At 41.0% G+C, this 20,327-nt stretch overlaps 4 protein-coding genes across 4 annotated transcripts; 2 read left to right on the top strand and 2 right to left on the bottom strand.

Annotated features, from left to right (window-relative positions):
- The first annotated feature begins 599 nt into the window (after positions 1–599).
- LOC103713267 (uncharacterized) lies at positions 600–2,099 on the top strand. The gene has a single exon (XM_008800135.5). It carries the CDS (start codon positions 733–735, stop codon positions 1,702–1,704), a length of 972 nt encoding a protein of 323 aa, XP_008798357.4. The 5' UTR covers positions 600–732; the 3' UTR covers positions 1,705–2,099.
- Positions 2,100–4,342: 2,243 nt separating this feature from the next.
- LOC103713298 (uncharacterized) lies at positions 4,343–5,195 on the bottom strand. Its single transcript, XM_008800175.4, has one exon. It carries the CDS (start codon positions 5,063–5,065, stop codon positions 4,469–4,471), a length of 597 nt encoding a protein of 198 aa, XP_008798397.4. The 5' UTR covers positions 5,066–5,195; the 3' UTR covers positions 4,343–4,468.
- Positions 5,196–10,663: 5,468 nt separating this feature from the next.
- On the top strand, positions 10,664–11,499 carry LOC103713268 (uncharacterized). Its single transcript, XM_008800136.6, has one exon. It carries the CDS (start codon positions 10,796–10,798, stop codon positions 11,363–11,365), a length of 570 nt encoding a protein of 189 aa, XP_008798358.1. The 5' UTR covers positions 10,664–10,795; the 3' UTR covers positions 11,366–11,499.
- Positions 11,500–12,345: 846 nt separating this feature from the next.
- On the bottom strand, positions 12,346–19,827 carry MCM2 (minichromosome maintenance (MCM2/3/5) family protein). Its single transcript, XM_008800137.6, has 18 exons — positions 19,639–19,827; positions 19,306–19,517; positions 19,022–19,206; positions 17,471–17,655; positions 17,114–17,303; positions 16,740–16,959; positions 16,433–16,640; positions 16,159–16,293; positions 15,887–16,078; positions 15,624–15,796; positions 15,354–15,542; positions 15,148–15,264; positions 14,903–14,987; positions 14,610–14,762; positions 14,402–14,527; positions 14,101–14,283; positions 12,904–13,065; positions 12,346–12,799 (listed from the first exon to the last, which is right to left on the bottom strand). Exons 1-18 carry the CDS (start codon positions 19,639–19,641, stop codon positions 12,683–12,685), a joined length of 2,835 nt encoding a protein of 944 aa, XP_008798359.1. The 5' UTR covers positions 19,642–19,827; the 3' UTR covers positions 12,346–12,682.
- Positions 19,828–20,327: the final 500 nt, after the last annotated feature.

Raw genomic sequence — 20,327 nt, 5'->3', positions numbered from 1 at the left:
CAGCCTCACCTTCAATTCTTTGAGAGAGAACTCGAGCAACAAGCTACTACCAAGAAATTCCACCATTCGCATACGCTCTCATATTTCTCAACCATTGCCTCTAAGAACTTCTTCTAGAGACGAGCGCAATTTCTTTCTCAAAAATTTACTACTGCTCTCATCGATACCCTTTTCTCCCCCGAGTCACCTGGGCCCAAGACCTAGGTTGCTTCGTAGGAGATCCCCTCTGTTCCTTCGTTGCTTCACCCTCCTTCACACTGTCCCTCGGCCGGAGGAATCGAGCGGTCAATCGCCGGGCCTTTTCCACGCAGGCCACCGGGATCTCCGTTTGTCGCACGGTCTCTGCCGCGTCCGCTAGACTTTCTGCCTCTTTTCCTCCTTTGGATTCCAGGAATTTTACGTCCTTTGACTCCTTGGTCGGACTGTCAGGTCGAATTGGTCCGCGCTGGAACTTTCTCCTCTGAACAACTAACCCCCGGGAGTACACAAAAATCGGATTCAGGAAAATAATAGTCCTGTCCCTTTCCGGTGAACCAGTCAAGTTATTTTTTTTTTTGCTTAGGAACCAGTCAAGTTATTTAGCCAGAAAGAAATATATCTAACCCAAAATTTCCTTTATATATGAAAGACCCAACAAGCCTCGCCTTGGTGAAGTTTTAAATTATAAAAGAAAAAAGAGCGAAAAATAGTAATACAAAAAAAGGACAGAGAGAGAGGAAGCAATCGGAATCGATGGAGCGGCGTTCGATCGATCTGACGACGATCTCCGGCAAGGGCATCAAATCCTTCGTCTTTCTCAAGTCCTCCCTCTATGTGACCGTGTCCCTGGCCGGCGGCGGCCTGCAGGACCAGAAGCAGAAGAAGCAGCGCACGCCGGCCGACCGGACCGGCGGCGAGAACCCGGAGTGGGACCACCCGATCCGGATCGTTCTCGAGTCCCAGGACCAGGGCCTCGTCCTCCAATTCGATATCATGGCTCAGGGTTTCTTTGGAGACCGGCTTATCGGCCGCGTCCGGGTTCCCGTCGCCGATCTCTCCCCGGAGGACCCCGCCGGAGCCTTCCGCTCCGCCAGCTACCTCGTCCAGACCTCCGACAGGAAGCCCAACGGCGTCCTCAGCTTCTTGTACAAGATGAACGGCGGCGAGGGGAGAATTCATAACCCGCCGCCGGCGTCTGCTGCCGGCAATTCTCCTCCTAAGATGGAGTATTGCCCGCCGTCGGCTGCCGGTAATTCTCCTCCTAAGATGGAGTATTGCCGGCCGTCGGCGTCGATTAGCGGCTACTACCCTCCTCCGCCGGCGTCTGCTGCCGGCAATTCTCCTCCTAAGATGGAGTATTGCCGGCCGTCGGCGTCGACTAGCGGCTATTACCCTCCTCCGCCGGCTCCGGCACTCGTTGGATACCCCCCGGCGCCGAATCCCGCGATCCATTACCCGGCGCCGGATACCGCGATCCATTACCCGGCGCCGGATACCGCGATCCATTACCCGCCGCTGGATCCCGCGATCTATTACCCGCCGCCGCCGGAGGATCAGGGGTATTATCCGAGGCCGTATCCGGCGACTGCATATCCAGCGGCCTCCGTCGGCGGTTATTATCCTCCGGTATCTCCAGTACCAGTACACGTGGCCTATTATCCACCGCAGGAACCGTACGGTTATCTGATGGAGGGTCACCGTCAGGAGACGTACCGGTGCCACTGAGGGACACAAGAAACTTCGTCGCGAAGGATGAGCAATCGTGTGGCCCCTGCTTGCACCACGTGGCCATGCACGCCCATCAAAGCGCATTGTGAATATTTGTGATAGACCAAATCGCAAAGAGAAACGCATGATGAATGATATCTACAGTAATTTGCCCCAATGATTCACAGCCAGCCGTGGCAAACGTGGTTCGTCTTGATAGTGGGTGATTGATCAGGACCGTTGAGGCATGGTTTTCCATTGGTGTAATAGAATTGTTCTAACTTTATGATCACGTGGAGAAATAAATTATCATCATGTCGAGAGAAAAAAATTATGATTCGATGGCATGTCTTTTCTCCTTTTTTTTTTTTTTTTTTTTTTTTTTTTTTTTTTTTTTTTTTTTTTTTTTTTTTTTTTTGCGGCATCTGATCATTGTCGTCCATGTTGTACCCATGGTTGTTTAAGAAGGTGCATGTGACATGGATAAATAACGTGGGTAATTCATCATTAGTGACACCTTTTTAGTCTTTTTACACCCTATTCTTGCCCTAATTCATCTTTTGTGTTCAATATGCATAATTTTTGTAATGTGTTTTCTATTAACAAAATAAAACTCAGCCATTGTATGTGATTGAGCCCAAAAAGTTGGGGCTTTATTCTCTAATCAATTTCCTATTCATGCCTATCTAAAATTTGGTTCGAACTTAATTAAGATGCGACGGTGATATTAGTTTAGTGGAGCTTTGCTTGAGTTTTTGGCTCGGTAGCGAACTAACTGATTGAATTTTTTACCAACTAGGATTCGAACTATCGGAGACTGGATAATAAGGGTTTTGACTGGGCCTGTTGTGTATTGATTAGATGGCATCATTGGAAGCTTTATGATGGTTGAAAGTGTTGCTCAGCCCCTAGACGTCATTAGCCATAGCCATCTCGAATTTTCTTGAAAATCTCATATTTAGGTTGATGAAAAAATTGGCTTTATACTACAATGCTACATCAGAAAGCTATAAGCTCATATTTAGGTTGATGAAAAAATTGGCTTTATACTACAATGCTACATCAGAAAGCTATAAGTTGTATAAGATGCTGGTATGCCATCCACAGCAGCCGGTTTGTCATCCACTTTCTTCATACTAGCCACTAAGGTCGGCCAACACCAGCCAAAAACTAGACTTAAGCTAGCACTAGCACTTTAAACTTTCCTCAAAAAATTAAGCAACAATTGCCCTACTTTTAGTCCACTATACAATAAAATGATCACCTGCCAGGACCACGTACCATGGGTTGAACTATTAAAGGGGATTCAGCCATGCTTATTTTATGTATCCAATTTCTTTTATTAACAAGGTATAGCGCTCTCATCCTTGTCGCTGATGATTCACAAAGTATCCCTATTGGTGCTATTTTCTCCCTTCTCGGGAGAAGGAGAGCAAGCCATCGAGCTTAGCTAGATGGATGTGTGAGCATGCCATGCATTGATCCCAAAATAATAATAAAAAAAAAGATAGATGATGTTGGACCTTATTGTTTTGACCTTCTAAGGCTTTCAATACTAGAATATCACTTTCTCAGAAAAGAGGGTGGTGTTTAAGATCTATGAGCTGCAAAATACGGAGTAAGGATGAAAATGCTAAATATAAATTAGAAGATAAACTTATAATTGATTGGATAAGTGACTGAAGGGCTTGTTCTCAAGATTATGTTTTGATACTCATAAATATTCTTGTTAACTTCTTGATGGTAGTCTCTTTTTAGTGCTAACGCATATCCCTACTGCCAACTTCTACTTTGTCCATCTTCTTCCTATGGTTGCCATAGGAGGTGTTATCCACGTCTCCACTTATTACACTTCAATCTTTCAGCAACCACTTTCGCCTTTCACATCCTGCTTCCAGGCCTTCATTCTTTAGCACAAGACACGATTAGCTCACTCACTCACCGCTGACCCTTTGCGACAAACTATACTCATAATCGGCCTATATTTGCTATCATTAAACCTTAACCTGAGCCTCAGGTAGAGCTGATTATGGGCTGCGGTTGGGCATCAAAAATATCAAATTTTAAATAGGCCAAGCCCAAAGCTTAACTGAAAATGAATATATAGTTTAGATCTGAGGTCCGATCGTTGATCAACTCTAGGCTCGAGCAATCACTCGCCCTAGTCTAAGTAATTCTTTTTTAAGTCATAGCTCAGTCTATGTTGGATGGTAACTAGTGTTTAGGTATTGGGAGACTAATACCTAAACTGCTATCATATGAATCATCAAACATCCAATATTTCTCAAGGGAAACATTTCTAATGGAAACATCCGGCAAGTCAAAATATTGAGACATCGCAAATAATATCAAATAATTTTTGATGTAAAATATGTCAAACAATAATAAGCAGCACTAAGGGAGCTTCTCTATTTTTCCTTGCACACCCCTTCGTGCGAAACAAGGTAATCCGAACCCCGACATAGTATTTCCAACGTGAAGAGAAACAACGGTCCACAAACTAAAGCAAAAGGCAAAGGTTTAAAAGAAAAGAAAAGAAGAAGGCAAAAGGCAAAAGCAAACCCTGAAACAAGAAACGTATTTACCATTCAATGCTTCCGATACCTAAAACAAAACTGATACTTTATTTAATGATAAACACATTGAGAAATCTCTTCCATGAAATTGAAATAAGCGAATAAATTGAAGATAAAAGAGAAATTCATAGATCTTAAGTATGCTAATGTTTTCACGCATGCACGTAAAACGTTTGTATTTCTTGACTTTAAGTTCGTGAAGCAATCTACTTCTCTTCATACTGCAGCATAGCGATGCGGCTTTGAGACCTCAATTGCTCGTAGAACCTCTTGATGAACTCCTCGGCCTTGTCGTCCACCTCCCGTCCGAACCCATCACCCTCATCCTCTGATGAATAATTTGAGACCCGAACCGAGAAGGGCGACGGCATTTGGCTGCGCTGCTCGCCGATGGCTAGAACGCTCGGACTGTAGGCCCATTGCGGCGAGCGCTCGATCATGGGGAGCACGGCGACAGGCCCTGGCATCTCGTCAGGTTCCTCGACAACATTGGCATGGATGCAAGAGAAAAGATTGTGTCTGCGCTTCCAGCTCATGCCATACAAGATCGGGTTGGGGGTATTAGTGCATGAGAACTCGTACGCATGCATGCTAAAGTTGGGGCCTTGTGGCAATGGACTCCTTGGCTGGTGGTGAAACATAAGGTTCCCCAAGGATTTCCCTAGGACCTTTCCCCTCTCCATGACGAGCTTCATGTCCATGATGAGCTTCCTCTTAGCTATGAGGCCCTTCCTCATCATGATAATGGCCAACCTCAGGAAGTTCCATAGGTTCTTAGCGGCCACAGGAGACTGGAGCTCCATGTTAAGAGTTTACAGGCGATAGAAATGGAGATGAATTAATGGCTGATGGGTTATAATTTTCTGCGAGTTTGGTAATGGTTTGTGCTACCAAACCTCGAAGAAAGGGAAGAGAGAGCCGCACACTCTTGGGATTGAGAGATTGGAGAGGTGGGGGTCTATTTATAGCTGAAGAGAGAATGGGGAAAGTAAAGGAGCAGAACAACGATATTTCTGATAGGAATGAAGAGGCTGACTTGGGGGGGTGAAGGGAAGGTGATGGTGGGGACAATGCACGGCACCACTTTTTTTTTTTTATTTTGTTCTTTTTTATGCCTTCTCCTTCCTTCTACTGTGAGATCATTATATGTTAGAAACTGCTATCTGCGTGTCAATAGAGGAGAGGAGAGCTGGTGTCTGATGAGAACATTATATATATGATATAATGTTAGTCTGAACTTTGACTCGTAGCTGGGAAGTTCAGGGCAACTAATGAAAGGCAGCCGTGGGACCGGAAGGATATTTGGGTTGTTGGTCCAAAAAAAAAAATTGATACTTATTAAAAATTAAAAAATATATTCTAGTTAGTTTTTTTTGGGTAAGGTCCTAAATATGGTATCAGAGCGGACCTGGCCACAGGCCAATCGTGATGCTTGTAATTAGATTTGAATGAATTTGAACTCTTAGTCTGACGAGGATGTCAGAACTTAAATAGAGGAGTATGTGAGGATCTGCGCATGTGTGCGTTTAGTCCTATATTAGTTATTGGCCGAGAAGATCATGGGTACTTACACAGAACTAGAGAACTCAAAAAATACCTTCTAACTAGCCTTTTTGAGCGAGGTCCTGATTTGTAACAGAAACCAGAGATTTCGATACAGAAGGGTTATTTTTTTTCTAAATCAATTCCTTAAATTCTTTCCATGTGCTACTTCTTAACTTTTAACTTTTTTAATTGCAATATTTTCCAAGTTACAACGTGCCTAAAAATTTGTTATAATATATATATAATTCCTAGTCAACTAACAAATGCTTTAATGAGAACGGGATACTAAAAATCGAACGAGCTAATTAGTGGCCTGTTGGTAAAGTAAGGCACACAAATTCCGGAGCCAAATATCATTTTATTGAGAGTCCAAAGAGTTTCAAATAAGCTTCATGAGCAAAACAAACAAACAAAAAATTCATGATGGACTAATTGTCAATGGTGATATGAGAAAGCTAGGACCAAACATCATGCATCTTCATTAGATATTTAGAGGGCACAGAGTTTGGGATAAAGTCCATCAAGAAAAATGGAAAATTTTCGTGATGGATTATTGTTAGGGTTCATTCACTTTTTTGACATATAATTGCTACCTCGATGCATAAGACGCATGTAAAAAGACAATCAAAAACTAAAACCAGAAGTAGATCACCACGTAGATGATTTTTTCTCTTCTTTTCTTTACATGCAAATGGTTGGCATGATAGATAAGCTAGCTCTCTTGCAGCACAATATACTTAAAAAACTATATATGAAAAGAAAATTTTGTTGCTGTCTCATTCAAACCCGAAGTACCAACGCCGCAAATAATAAATTGATCTAAAGATCTTTGAAGCTTTGCCACCAACAACCAGAAAAATATGGGCGTGGTCTGCTATCTGGTACCCTCACCTTTGTCGCTTTATTTTTTGATCGCCGAGGCCATTAGAAAAAAGAAAGATTCTCTGTACCTAAAACATGCAAGAAAGAAAAAGGGTGGTGCGTGCATAGAGAAAGCAATTCCCCACTAATTATCTAAAGAAGCTCACAACTATCCAAACTGAACCAAGAGAACAAAAGGCTGGTTTTCTAACTTGTTATTGAAGACCTTGCGTTATCTTGTGTAGGACTGTAAACCAAATGGCCAACAAGAGTTAGAAAGACACATCAAGTTCAAACAAAGATGGTCCCTTCTCCCATAGAAATGAAAAAGAAAATAATAATTATATAAAAACTGGCGTCCTAACTTTTCCCTCCTCTTGATTTCCCTCCTATTTTGATAGACATTTGAATCATTTTGAGAAATTGATAGGCATCGGTATTATTACCCTAAAATCTGCATGCATGTCAACAAATCCTTATACTTTGCTTTGGTGAAGCGTTCGTAGGAGATGGGTGTAACAACCCAAGACCTCACTCAAAAAAAACTAACCCGAAAGTATTATTTAGATTCTTTGATTCTGTATAAGTACTCAAGACCAACTCAGCAAATAACCGATGTGAGACGAAATACACGTCTGCACGGATCTTCACAATAGGTCCACGTACAAATAGAAAAAAAAAATCCTAATCGTTAGTGAATTTTGTAAAAAAAAAAAACCCATCTGATTGCTTCCTAAACTATTACATCTATTTAATCCTCTTGTCCGAGATACCTATTTTTACAAATATTATAGCCACGTTCGCCACATGTGCCAGCATCTGATCTTTTCCTAAAGCCAAAGAGAAGAAAAGATATGCATCATTGGAGCAACTCGCAAGATATTTTCTATGGTGTTCAAACTTTTTTCCATTTTCCAAGCAATCTCTTCTTTTTTGCCAAACAAAATATGTTTCATGGAACTGCTTTGCAACAACACCCCTGGATTGGCCACATTTCACTTTGCCAGCAGCCACCTTTCCGCTACTCCGAACTTGCTCTCTCTCTCGACCTTTCTCCTTTTTAGGAGCAAGCTGGCTTCCGCAATTGACCTACTACTATAAGCTAAAGCCACAGCCATTATTTCTCACGTTTGAGTTCCCCAAATTAACTCCTTTTTAAGTGGGTGGAAAAGGACAAGAATCTGCAAAGCTCTTTTATACGCAAAATCACCCTTTAGATGGGAGCGTGCTCCACGCGTGCAGAGAAAATTAAGGGCTTCAGACATGGCCGGGTTTGAGTTGCCAAGCGTGATGGTTAACAAAGATTGGGCTCAACAGATCCAAAGTCCACGATTCTGAGAAAAAATTATATCCTGCACCGCATGCACCATGCCAATCATATAGTTTCATTCATATGCTCATCTCAGTGATTAGCCTATAAAAATAAGATAACATAATTTGCATGATGCACAGATATATACATTGGTACACGTGGTGCATGATATAATTTTTCGATTTTGAGGTCCTGGCCGGCAGGTGGGTGCCACGTTGGCTCTGACGATATTTTTTGTTGGAGCACTCTAAAGTTCGGAGGTTCATGTTGCTTTCTTTTCCCTTTATGTCCATAACTCATGCATGAGGAAAGTAGAATTCATCTTCTTATAGAAAAAAAAGTGCAATCCATAGCTCTTTTGGATAAACCTAAGAATATCAACATACAATAACCTTAGTCTTTCAGAGTTTTTCCCCTCACCTTGTCCGCACCAAGAAAAAGAAAAGAAACAAGAATCTATTTGCCAATAAACCTATTTTGTTTAGGTCTTCTCACTATTAACAATCACCAAAAAGGATGGTAGAAGAATGTAATCCTAGCTAAATCTGCTATCTAATGGAAGAATGCAATCACTAAATTTGAGGCTGAAAATGTGACGGTAAAGTTTGTGGCGAAATGGTTGATGGAGGCAAAATAAATAATTTTGGACTTTGAGATTGGAGCGAGAAATCGCCTATTGGGCCTTCAAAGCCCTGGTGTGTATATTACATATTTGCCCCTATCAAGCCTAACAAGCCCTCGTAGGCCCAAGACCCACAGTTGGGCCGACATTTTAATCAAAACCTTTCAAAAAAAACCTCATCTATTAGATGAACTAAGCACTAGGATGGTTCATTTATTATTATTATTATTATTATTGAGTTAGCCATGCACTTCATGTATTTCTAGCGATTCACATGGCATCATCAAATGATACAAGTCTTGGATAAGAATCTACAACGCACCCTTGTTGACGATCCTTTACTGTGAGTTTGTCGAACAATGTGATATCGAGTTTTAGCAGTGGAATTCTCTACAGTGATGCAATGCTATTATCTTATAAGCGAGCTTGATGAGTGCAAGCAACAATTATGCACTAAGCCCCTTTCTTCTTCGTGAACCGTTATTTAATACCCTCCTGGTTTTCCACGTCTACAATTTGTACAAAGAAAGGGGAAATGGGCTGATATCCATGCCCGTGCTGTGTAATTAGAAATCACAGAGTCATCTGAGCTATGTTATATCCATAAAATAAAGTAGCAATTCGTACATATGGAGGGATGTATCGCAAGATAAAATATGTAAGCTATGTAGATAACATGAAATATTCCAACCATTGGAAGGAGATACTAATCCTTATTTCTTTTCTCCTCCGAAATCCTCAAACAAAATGCAATGCACACAAGAACATGTAAAAGAATATCTTTATAATATATTAATTCTTAAGAACTTAAAGGAGAGAAAGCTCAAGATAGTTTCTTTTATATTGCCCTCTTTTTAGAGGAATATTTTATATCATGCATATTATGATGATGTTATAATAAGAGCACTAGCCTTAGAAACACTTCAAGAACCCAAGGTGGGTCGAGAAACCTCAAATCTATCCTCGTAACCGGAGTCGGGTTAATACTTCGAACCATGCTTGTCTCATTTAGGTTCAGATTAGAAGATCCGACCTATAGTTGATGCTACCTAAAAAAATTCTTGACCCAAACCAATACCAATCAGGATCAGATATCACCGGATTTTGGGTTAGGTCTATTTTTGCCACCCCTAACTAGAAATTATGACACAGAAGCTTCATTCGTCTACTGATGGACTTGCCGTGCTTTCAAATACCACTTGGGTGACTTGGGATAAACATGTAGACCATCTCAGTGTAGAAGAAAGGTCTCCAACGTAAGGGTTATAGGCGACGTTTTCTTAAATAAAAACTTCAGTAAGTGAGTTTAGAAGAAACAGAGCAAACTGGCACAGCAGTGGAAAAGACCTGGAAGCTACCAAAGGTTTATATTAATTTCCATGAGATATTTCCATCAAAAGAGACGACCTGAACTTTTTCACACCGGCTCTTGAGGAAGCCTCTTTCCCAACGGTCAAAATAATTCAAAAGGGAGCCTAGGCACAGCTGTCCCGCGAGGGATGTCCCGAGCCAAACCTTAAGCTCAGTCCCTAACACCACCCAAACCAGGTCTCTAACCCATCATATGTCGACAAGTGTCATCGTGACTGCTTCATCTGCTTGGTTTCCTTCTCATGTCATGGCTGTGCACTCTCCATCTTTTCTTCTTGCTTTTTGCTAAAGTTTTCTTCGTGCCCACCCCAAGCTTTCGAGCCCTATTAACTCCTGCTTTAGTCTACTCATCACTCACATGAGCTGAAGTTGCACACCACCTTCATTCCCACTCTCTATAAATATCCATCAATCCCCGCGGGACAACCTCCATGCCAAAACAACCACCTCCTCTCGTATCTCTCTGGTTTGCATTAACCTGTCATCACCCCTCTTTCGCCTTGCATGCCAAAACCATCTCTCTTCCTATTTCACACTAAACGAGCAAACCACTATCACTGTCGCTAGCTACATTTGGTCAGCAATACAAAGATATCCTCTCCTTTCTGCATAAATTCAGCAACTCGCTTTCTTGTCCTCCTATAAATACCACCGCTACTATTAGAGCCTCTTTTCTTCATCCATAACTTTGCCATCTCTCTGCCCTCTCCAATCCGCAAATTTCTTGCCTGAACACTTGAATTCTGAACTTCTGGTTGGCATTACTTATTCCTTCGTCTCTCTCTTCCTCTGTGCATCTTCTCCAACCTCGGTGCTGCAAGGATGAAGAACAAGGCTTCCACCTTCCTGAAGCAGGTGATCTCTGTTATTGTCTCCATGGTGAAGGCCAAGTCATTGGCGGTGAAGAGCAAAACCAGTGCTATGAAAAGCCGGCTCCTTGTCTTTGGGCTCCTTCGGCACAAGAAACTCTTAATGAGTGCAATCAACCACAAGATCCATGCACTTAGGGGACAGGAGAAAGGTGGTGAAAGTCTCAGCAGCAACCCTGAGGACTGCAGCAAGGCAATAGTGCTTTATATTGCAGAACAGAACGAGGCCCTGCCAAGCTCCACACGCACCGAGTCGGTCGACTGTGAAGATGACGATTTTTACCCGGACCTCACACACTCGCTATTTGAAGACGAGGACGACGATGATGATGGACTCGGTGACGCCGCTGGATCGGTAATCGATCTGGTTAGGAACTCCAAGGACGATGGTAAGGAATTCAGCCTCGAGGACGAGATCGACCATGTAGCTGACGTCTTCATAAAGAGGTTCCATAGGCAGATGAGGATGCAGAAGCTGGAGTCCTTCAAGAGGTATCAAGAGATGTTGGAAAGGAGCGCGTAGGAGAAGGAAGGTAAAAGAGTCCTTTTGTTTCTCCAAGTAGGCCTTAGAGATCTGACCCAGAGACTGAACAAAGGAAGGAAACTGTGGGGCCAGGAGGGTATAATCAGCTCGCTTGGTGGTTAATCTCTAGGATGTCTCAGCTTTTAAGCACTCCTCCGCTGGAGCTATGTTTAGTCGTAGAACTCTTGCTGTTTCACGTAGAAAAAAACGCCTGCTTCCATGTAATCGTCAAAAAAAAAAAAGAGAGAATGGCCATGTAGCATTTATTTTGGAGGAATGCATGGTCCTTAAAGCTGTGTACCTATCTTTCTAGAAACGTAGAAATGGAAGACAATGTTTCCTTACGAGTTATCAGGAGCATTCGGATACTGATAATCCTAAATTCTTAGACTCTGATATATGTGGGTAAAATGTGTTGCATTATAACTAGAATGGGATAGAATTACATAAAAAAAAAAAAACTAGCATGGGATAGAAACAGATGCACTTTCCTAGTCAGGATCTGAAAATATTGTTTATCTATATTTATGAGGATCCCATCAAACAAAAATATATATTTATTTGAAAGCAATAAAAAGTTTTTGACAGTCAAAAATCATAGCAACAGACATCTGTGAGGCTACCTGGATCGCGTCCAGCAGTCCATAGCTTAGCTCCTAAGGAAGTGCAAGGCGTATATTTAACTTGCATCCTTTCTTTACAGCATAATAAGATGCCCAGCTTTTACAGACAACGTGCATCAGATTCCCCTGCTTACTAACAAGAGTATCAGCTCTTTAACTGCAATAGAATATAAGAAAGTACTTGGATACCGTACATTGTTAGCAGGACATACAGGGACAACAGGTGTTAGCGCCTTGGGCTCAAAAGTAACGCATGGTACAACCATAATGCTGGAGTACCTTTAACAACCAAGCGAGGAAGCAATTTTAAGTAGAGATTGGGATCCTTGAACAATATAATATCAATTGTAGCAACTATTTTTCCAGGTTCTGAAATATCATAGATTATCATAAACCAGAAACTTCTTAATAGCTTGTCCACACTTCAACAAGAATTAAGAATCCTATCTAGAACCGAAGTACTATGATGACAAAAATATTACTTTCAGTCAAATGGAAACAAAATAAAGCCTGAGCTCGAAACAGAAATGGCATTAGACAAGTAGCATAAGGCATCTTAATTTTTTTACAGGATGTTTTAGCTGGCTGCTCAGACTAAATAACCTCTACAGATAGCTAAATATCTAATCCTCTTGAAAACTCTGGAAATATAAATTTGGTGACTCTCGTTTCAGATGATTAAGCTAACTGCACTTCATCTGGCAAGTGGGTGTCTGATCACCCCACGTCCTTCATCAAGAATGAAGTTGCTATTTCTGAAATGTGTGCTGGAGAAGAATGGCTTCAAATCATAGATTTCATACTCCTGGGCCTGTCCAGACCAAAATTCAACTTAGAAGACGGAAGAAAAAAAAAATCTTCTCATCAGCTTGCAAGACAAACTGTATGGAAGAGTGGTTATTCCGTTGGTCTCACCTTGCTCCGCAGCTCCTCCACCTTCACCTCAATATGTGTGAGATGGCTAGTTGTTCCCGATACAATTTCTTCAAAATGCAATGCATCCTTTACAAGAACACGTAGAAGATGCAAGAGCAATTCATTATAATCCTTCTTGAATGTCATGTACTTCTTGAAGCTCTGCAACAACCATAGAAACATGTTAGCTGTCTCTTAATGATAATCTTCTTTCTAAGACCAGCATCAAGATTAACAGCTTAATCAAACCTATCTAGAAGAAGCTCATTAGACTTGCTGGGGAGAAATTAGACAAAGAACTCAGAATAGCAGAATGAGTTCGGTTTAGTTGAATGGATGAACCAGTTGGTTTCTCAGTCTCAAGTCATCAAAAAAATATATATATTATGGCTGAAGGGATAGAATTTCAGGAGGCATTGTGGCTCCAACATATTCTTTTTGGTAGACAAAATCATTCCAGCATATCTGAGCAGCATAACTGCCAGGAATTCAATAACTCACATTCATGCATGCAAAGATCCTTGGACAGCTACAAAAACCTTGGCCAGTAGAAGACTTAGAAGAGGTGACATACTTTTTTAAAAACCAGTAGGTTTTTTCCTTTTTTTTTAGCAGAAACCAGTAGGGATATTAAATGGTAATCAAGTAATTTATAAACAAAAAAATTAAAAACAAGGATAAGAGATGATCATTTACATGTGATCTCCACAACCAACCAGGTGATCACTACTAGAAAAAAAAAAAAAAAGAAACCAGTGGGGTGCTTCAAATCTAGTGAATATATTCCCATCCAAGAGTTGGGCAAAACTGGCCCACCAAGCTATTAAACCTGGGAAAGGTAATTATACAAGGAGAACAACATAGAAATAACAAGATGACCAAATAATGAAGAGTGTCTTGGATAAAAAAATGCACCTCATTCATTTCAATCTAAAATATGGCTTCAAATTAACCAGGTTTATAGCCCTTAAGAAAAAGGAAAGAGTGGAGGTGCTGGGGGGTATTAACATGTACGAAGAAGAGTTAGGATTGAAGGAATTCAACCTCCACTTAAACATGCTTGGGGGGAACAATGTAGATATAAAGGCTAAAGAAGATCCGGAAGCTTACAGGTGACTTCATTTTTAAGGAGAAATATTGGATAGTGACTTTTGGTCTTGAACTGAAAAAGGAAACAGAAGATTGCACTTGCCATACCTTCTGGAGAGCTTTCTGGACTCCAAATTTCTGGGTCGATATAAAAGAATCAAGCAAGACACGTATCGCCATGTCCACATCTTCTTGTGTCACATAACTTCTCAGATGCATTCTTGCATGTGCCTCTGACGTCCGAATCATTGATTCAATATGCCTTACTGCTATTGGAACCCCTTGTCCATGCTGCATCAAACATTCAATGCCAACAGGTTTAGGATGAAAGAGATGCTATCTGCTGTTTTTAAGGCATCTAACAATCCTTTAAATGGCACCATGAAAAAAGCAATGTCTAAGTTCTCACAGATGACTCTCGACGTAGTTCGGCATAAACATGTGTAAGCTTATCCAGATCAGCATCATGTAATTTGGGAAAGACATTTAGCTTGGCAAATGTTATATACTTCTTGAGCATGTCTTGAGAAAGTATCTAATCATACAGAACTTCGTTAGGTCTGCTCAAATTCAAATGTCTTTTGTTTACTTAAGTATAGAGCAATCAAATATGGCACCTCTGGGTCAGCTGGTCTGGCAGAGGCCAGTAAGTCATCCTGGGAGTTGCTCACAGGCTGATCTTCTAGATTAACCCCCTTTGGTTGGGATCTGGCATGACTATCCACCACAAATCTTGCAAGCATTTCATCTGTGACTGGATCAACAACATCCTGCACATAAAGATTCCCCATGCACATTGCTATTCATTAATCAAGACCAAAATCCGTTAAGATAACAAATTATAACATAAGAACTCATAATATGCACAGTAATTTAAACAACGCAAAGGGAGAAGGGATGGAATACAGACCTTAACAACACAGAGGACATCAAATCGTGATAAGATAGGATCAGTCAATTCCACATTTTGGGAGAAAGTCTTTGAGGAGTCATATCTGATATACAAATTTGTCATACACATAGGATCAATCAATTCCACATTCTGGGAGAAAGTCTGAGTCATATCTGATATATAAATTTGTCATATTTCTATCTTACGAAAGAAAGATTCATACAGAGATAAAAATTGTTCAAGTGCATATCTTTACTTAATACCTTCCTCCTATTGGATTTGCTGCAGCAATGACACTGCAACGTGCTTGGAGAGATGTAACAATTCCTGCCTTTGATATGCTGATGCTTTGTTGTTCCATGGCTTCATGAATACTAACCCTGCAATTAGGAAAATGATATCCTGAGTCAGTGGAAATAAGGTTGAAGGACATTTGGCAAAGAATCCTACAAGTAAAACATTCTCCAACCTATCCTGATCATTCATTTTGTCAAACTCATCTATCAGGCAAATTCCTCTGTCAGCTAGGACAAGAGCACCTCCTTCAAGGGTCCACTCCCTTGTCACAGGGTCCTTGTGTACTGCTGCCGTGAGCCCAACTGCAGAAGCTCCTTTACCTGTTGTATAAACAGCTCTATGTCCTGTCTTTTCTACGTACCTATGCAACAAGAAGTTAGCACATCAGCATGCCTTTTCAGTATATGAAAGTAGAATCTAAACCAAATCAAGTTACTCTTACTTAAGGAATTGGGATTTAGCAGTCCCTGGATCTCCAAGGAGGAGAACATTTATATCTCCCCTTAACCGATGTTTCCCTTTCACATTCTTCTCTTGCCCCCCAAACATGGCAAGTGCAATTGCTGTCTTGATGTCTTCATGGCCATAGATTGATGGTGCAATAGACTTGATAATCTGTGGATTCATTTGCAGACATTTAACACAACGGTACTCCTCAGAAAAGGATAACGAGAAGGAAAACAAAAGGAAAAGTTCAAATCAAACCCTTTCTCCGATCCTTGGATCCCTGGCCAATCTCTCAATCTCTGCCTTGTCCTCATCAGTAAGTTTATACGCAGAGAAGAGGTCCTGTTTTTTGGTGACATAGTTGGCTTCAACCACTGTTGCAAACACAGGAAACCCATTTTTCGTATTCAGAGATAAGTCAAAGTTGTTGGTGTATATGCCTGTAACCTCCTGCAATGGGACAGTTTGAATAGATCAGGATAAATAATCTATTTCAAGGACTAAAACATAAGGTACAAGTAATGAATTACAATTTCTTCTCCAGGGCGAGCACAATCGATCAGATCATTCAAAAGTATCACTTCCTTGTATCTTGGGAGTCTACCAGCAGGCACAATTCCAGGACTCTCCTGAAGGCTAAGTTTCTGATAATTCCTGTAAATTGTCTGTAATGATGCAAACTTAGGTAATCGAAAAGAAAATGTTTCACAAAGAATACAATTATATATATATGGAGAGAGAGAGTTGCAATAAATGCCGACTACCTGAATTGGCATTTGAAGTTCTCAAGCAAATGAGACTGACCTGTTCAACATTGATAGTAAATGGTCCCTTTGATTGGCATTCTGGGCAGGATCCCACTTTTACTTCTGAATAAGAGTTCTGGAAGAAAGGGCCAAGAATTGTTCCACATTTGTTGCAGTCATACTTCACCTGCTGCAACTGAGGGAAAACACCAGATCGTCGAGTTACAACACCTCCAATGCGAATCATTGTGTTTAGATGAATCTGCCTACAGTTCACCAAATGGTAAAGACATTAGCATGTTATCGACCCTCTAAAGAAAAGAAAAAATCCATTAGTATTTCAGACTTCTCAAAAAAAAAATCACCTGATATTACGAATCTGATCATAAACCGGTAGGTTAGTTACCCGCACATAGATCTTTTGATGAATATTCTTGTAATTCTTGTGAATATCAAAAACAACATTCTTGGCAACCTCCTCCATGACCTCGAGCACTGACTGAGGTGCATCAGCCAACCATATAGCAATATTTGGATGAATGTAGATGAACTGCTTATAATCTATCTCCAAACTACATTTATTTGCTGCAACAGAGGTTTAACCAGAAGAAATCAAAAGGAAATAAATGAAGCTATTTAGATATATAATTTCTGGAAAAACAACCTAAACTACTACACAAGGACGGTCTAATTTATTTCAGATTGCAAGATATATGCTGGACAGCAAGTAAATCAATACCTAGGACCATCTCATTGATCAATCGAACATATTCAATATCTCCCTGCTCATTCTTAGGGTTCACATATGTAAGCAGGAACTCTTTGAATTTCTTGGCAATAAATCGTCGCACTTCATCTCTTGTAACCCACTCCCTCAGAGTTCCTTGGACACGATACATATTCATCTCATCCTCATCGTCATACTCATCCTATCAAAGGCAGTTCAATCAATTTTAATGTAAGAATAATACACATGAATTTATGTGTATCTGATATTGGACTTCTTCAAAGTCAGAACACTATTATGGGTAAATCTTTTTTCAGTACATATGTCTGGAGTCCTATGTTTAACTGCTGCATATGAAAAATATAATACCTCATATGGGTCATCATCTGTTTGATCAGTCATTGGAACATCATCTCTTGAGTGTCCACGCTGGGATCTTCCTGGGGAACTTTGTGTGGCACCATCAGCATCATCATCACTTCTTGCCCCAACTGGTGGCCGGAAATCAGCTCTGAATCTTTTTGGACGCCTGTAGTTGATATCTTCATCTGTATCTGCAGTGAAAGATACATTTGTTCAAAAAAACCAGTCAAGAAAGGCATATTAGTTACATAAATATGGAAACATGTCTGGCAATTATATTCACAAAATTCAAGAGCTTATCATAGCAGCATGCAAGAAAGATAAAACTTAAAGATTCAGATTGCATTTTTCTACATGCTCCAAAATGGTTTTTTATAAAGTTTCAAGCAAAGTCACCAAAATTATCCACCCAAACAATGTATGATGCCCAAAATTATGCATAATATTTTAAACTTAAATTATTTTCACTCTTTCTTTCAAAATCTTTCCTTTCTCAATTTTTGCCTGAAAACTTTCCTCTTTTCCAAGCTTTTTTTTTTTGAAATAACATTATTATTTGTCGACTCATTGCAGATGAAAAGGTTCAAAATTACAGAAGCAATCATCTTTCTCTTGGACTGAAAGCAGGCCTCCATGCCTTGCTCCAAAGACCTATCCAGGCAAGACATAACCTGAAGTTCAATAATCAACAGATGTCTTGTTAAACAGTATATCAAGATGCAATAGTCATTTTTAAGTGCCAGTCTTTCTTGAATCACTTTATCAAACTTAACTGTAGTAAAGATTGTTCTCTATTGCATTACAATCTACACCACAGAATAAACTTTTAATAGAGATATCAAAATCAAAACATTAAACCAACTGCAGAGAGGTGTGATAGGCTCATTAGTTGGTACTATTTCAGCTTATGCAGGCTATTAAATACACACTCTCATAGCAAATTGTAGAAAAGCGAAGACCATATTCCATGAGAAAAGTAAACACCAAGACTGTTTAAATTAGCATATAAACAAAATGTCTGAGTGATCAGCTGTTGATTTTAAGCAAAACAGAACCAAAACCATTAAGATATCAACAAGTAATATAAGCTCAACAATCAAACTCTGGTCGCAGTCAGCATGTCTACCACACTTTTAACAGTAAGATCTTAGATAGCAATTGCCTGCCACAGATGAAATCTAGGAATCCACGGGGCGCATTGGTTGCCTCTTAAAGTTTCAATCTCTCTTCGATCTACTGGTAAACAACACCAATTCTTATCAGCAGTTTATTGTTTTATGCTGCCTCCATTGGAAAGGCTTCACATCCATATAACCATACAACCACTCTTAAATTATTTGATTCTGCATTCCAACAAGAAACCATATTGCAAGGGCAACAACAATCTGTTAACAAATTAACATTCCCGGTACAAATGTCACGATAAATTAACATTTTGTGGTACAAGAAGGACTAAAAATGCATCTAGTTAGCTAGGGTTTTTACAAGAAATAGTTTAGAGGAAAACAAATTAGCAGGCGGAACGCAGGCAGTAAGGGAAATTATATTATTAAATACCCTGGTCATGTAGCAGGCGAGGCAACTTCCTCTCGGCAGCACCAGTGCGGGTATCCCTGGCATCGAGCTCAATCTCGGCAGCCCTCCGATCAGCCATGATCTGGTCCAGATCCCTCTCGTCCTCCATGGAATCATCCAGCCCCACGGACTCGAACTGGTCCTGCTCGTCCATCTGACGGTAATCGCTGCTCCCACCAACCATCATCCCCATTAAAAACGAAATCTTTCTCAAGAAATCAGGGAAAAGATAGGAAAAGGAGAGGGTTCAGGGTACGAAATCGCACTCCATGTAGTTATCGTTGTAGAGATCCTCCCCTTCCTCGTCGTCATCACCGCCATCGTCGCCATCATCGTCGGGGATGACGTGGGGGTCGACCGCGGCCTCGTCCTCGTCGGAGGAGTCCGTGGTTCGGCTCGTGTTGGGGGGAAGCCGGTCGGTACTGAACCCCGCCGAAGTCGGCGATCCAGGGGTCGACGACGGGTTCTCCGAATCATCCTACGATAAGAAAGATCGAGATTAAAGAAACTGAAGACAACCGAGAGAGAGAATGAAAGATCTGATCTCAACTTCGGATTCAAAAAGCGGAAAAGGGAATGGATTAGAGAGAAGAACGTACCATCGGAATCGATCGGCTCTTCTTCTTCTCCGCTGCCGCTTCTCCTATCTTCTTCTATTCGCGTTTGCGGAATGGCTGCCTGATTTGGTTCGGGTTTTGTTAGGGAGAAAGGGAACGGGGAAATTTGGCGGGAAATTTTGGCGCCCAGCTTCCTACGTGCCGACAGCGGGCGCCCTTGGTCTCGCGGGGCGGTTTAACCCTAGATCTCGTGGAGATAAGATGTGCTCTCGGGTGCTAACAAGTTAAGATAGATCACTGACGTGGTCGTTTCATATGCCACGGATGCTCTTAAATGGGCTCATGGGTCATAGACTTGGTGGATTGACTCTTCGAGGTCGAAGGTGGGTCTCCTTCACAACCAAATCGAGCCCAACTAGTGGACCTTTACTCGGATCCGTTTGCTGTGATTGAACCTGAAATTGATATCACATCCAGTTAAAATTAAACTACCAAGGAATCTTTGCTTGGTGATGGGATTGATTGCAACAGGTCAGGCTGAAGCCTCGACTTGGTGCTCAACTCATAAACAAGCCATTTGCACTCCCGATCTCATGTTCTTCCTGAAAGCAGAGCTATTCTAGCGTTATCTTTAGAGTCAACAAAGCTCTTTGTTTTAGTCGTTCTTGTTTGAAATAAAACATGGGACATGACAATAATGGTAATATATCGAAGGTTGTGGAGTGTCTCTG

Source organism: Phoenix dactylifera, chromosome 4 (assembly GCF_051530095.1).
Source record: "Phoenix dactylifera cultivar Ajwa chromosome 4, Ajwa_hap1_PhDact_Kaust_v1.1, whole genome shotgun sequence".
Taxonomy (NCBI): domain Eukaryota; kingdom Viridiplantae; phylum Streptophyta; class Magnoliopsida; order Arecales; family Arecaceae; genus Phoenix; species Phoenix dactylifera.
Note: the sequence above shows the minus strand (reverse complement) of the source record. Positions and strands in the feature narration are given on the sequence as shown.

Coding starts and splice junctions, on each gene's coding strand:
- LOC103713267 (XM_008800135.5), top strand. CDS start 733: ATGGAGCGGCGTTCGATCGATCTGACGACGATCTCCGGCAAGGGCATC.
- MCM2 (XM_008800137.6), bottom strand. Junction 19,207..19,305: donor TACAACGATAACTACATGGA/GTGCGATTTCGT, acceptor TGGTGGGAGCAG/CGATTACCGTCAGATGGACG. Junction 17,304..17,470: donor CAGATGATGACCCATATGAG/GTATTATATTTT, acceptor TGCCTTTGATAG/GATGAGTATGACGATGAGGA.
- LOC103713298 (XM_008800175.4), bottom strand. CDS start 5,065: ATGGAGCTCCAGTCTCCTGTGGCCGCTAAGAACCTATGGAACTTCCTG.
- LOC103713268 (XM_008800136.6), top strand. CDS start 10,796: ATGAAGAACAAGGCTTCCACCTTCCTGAAGCAGGTGATCTCTGTTATT.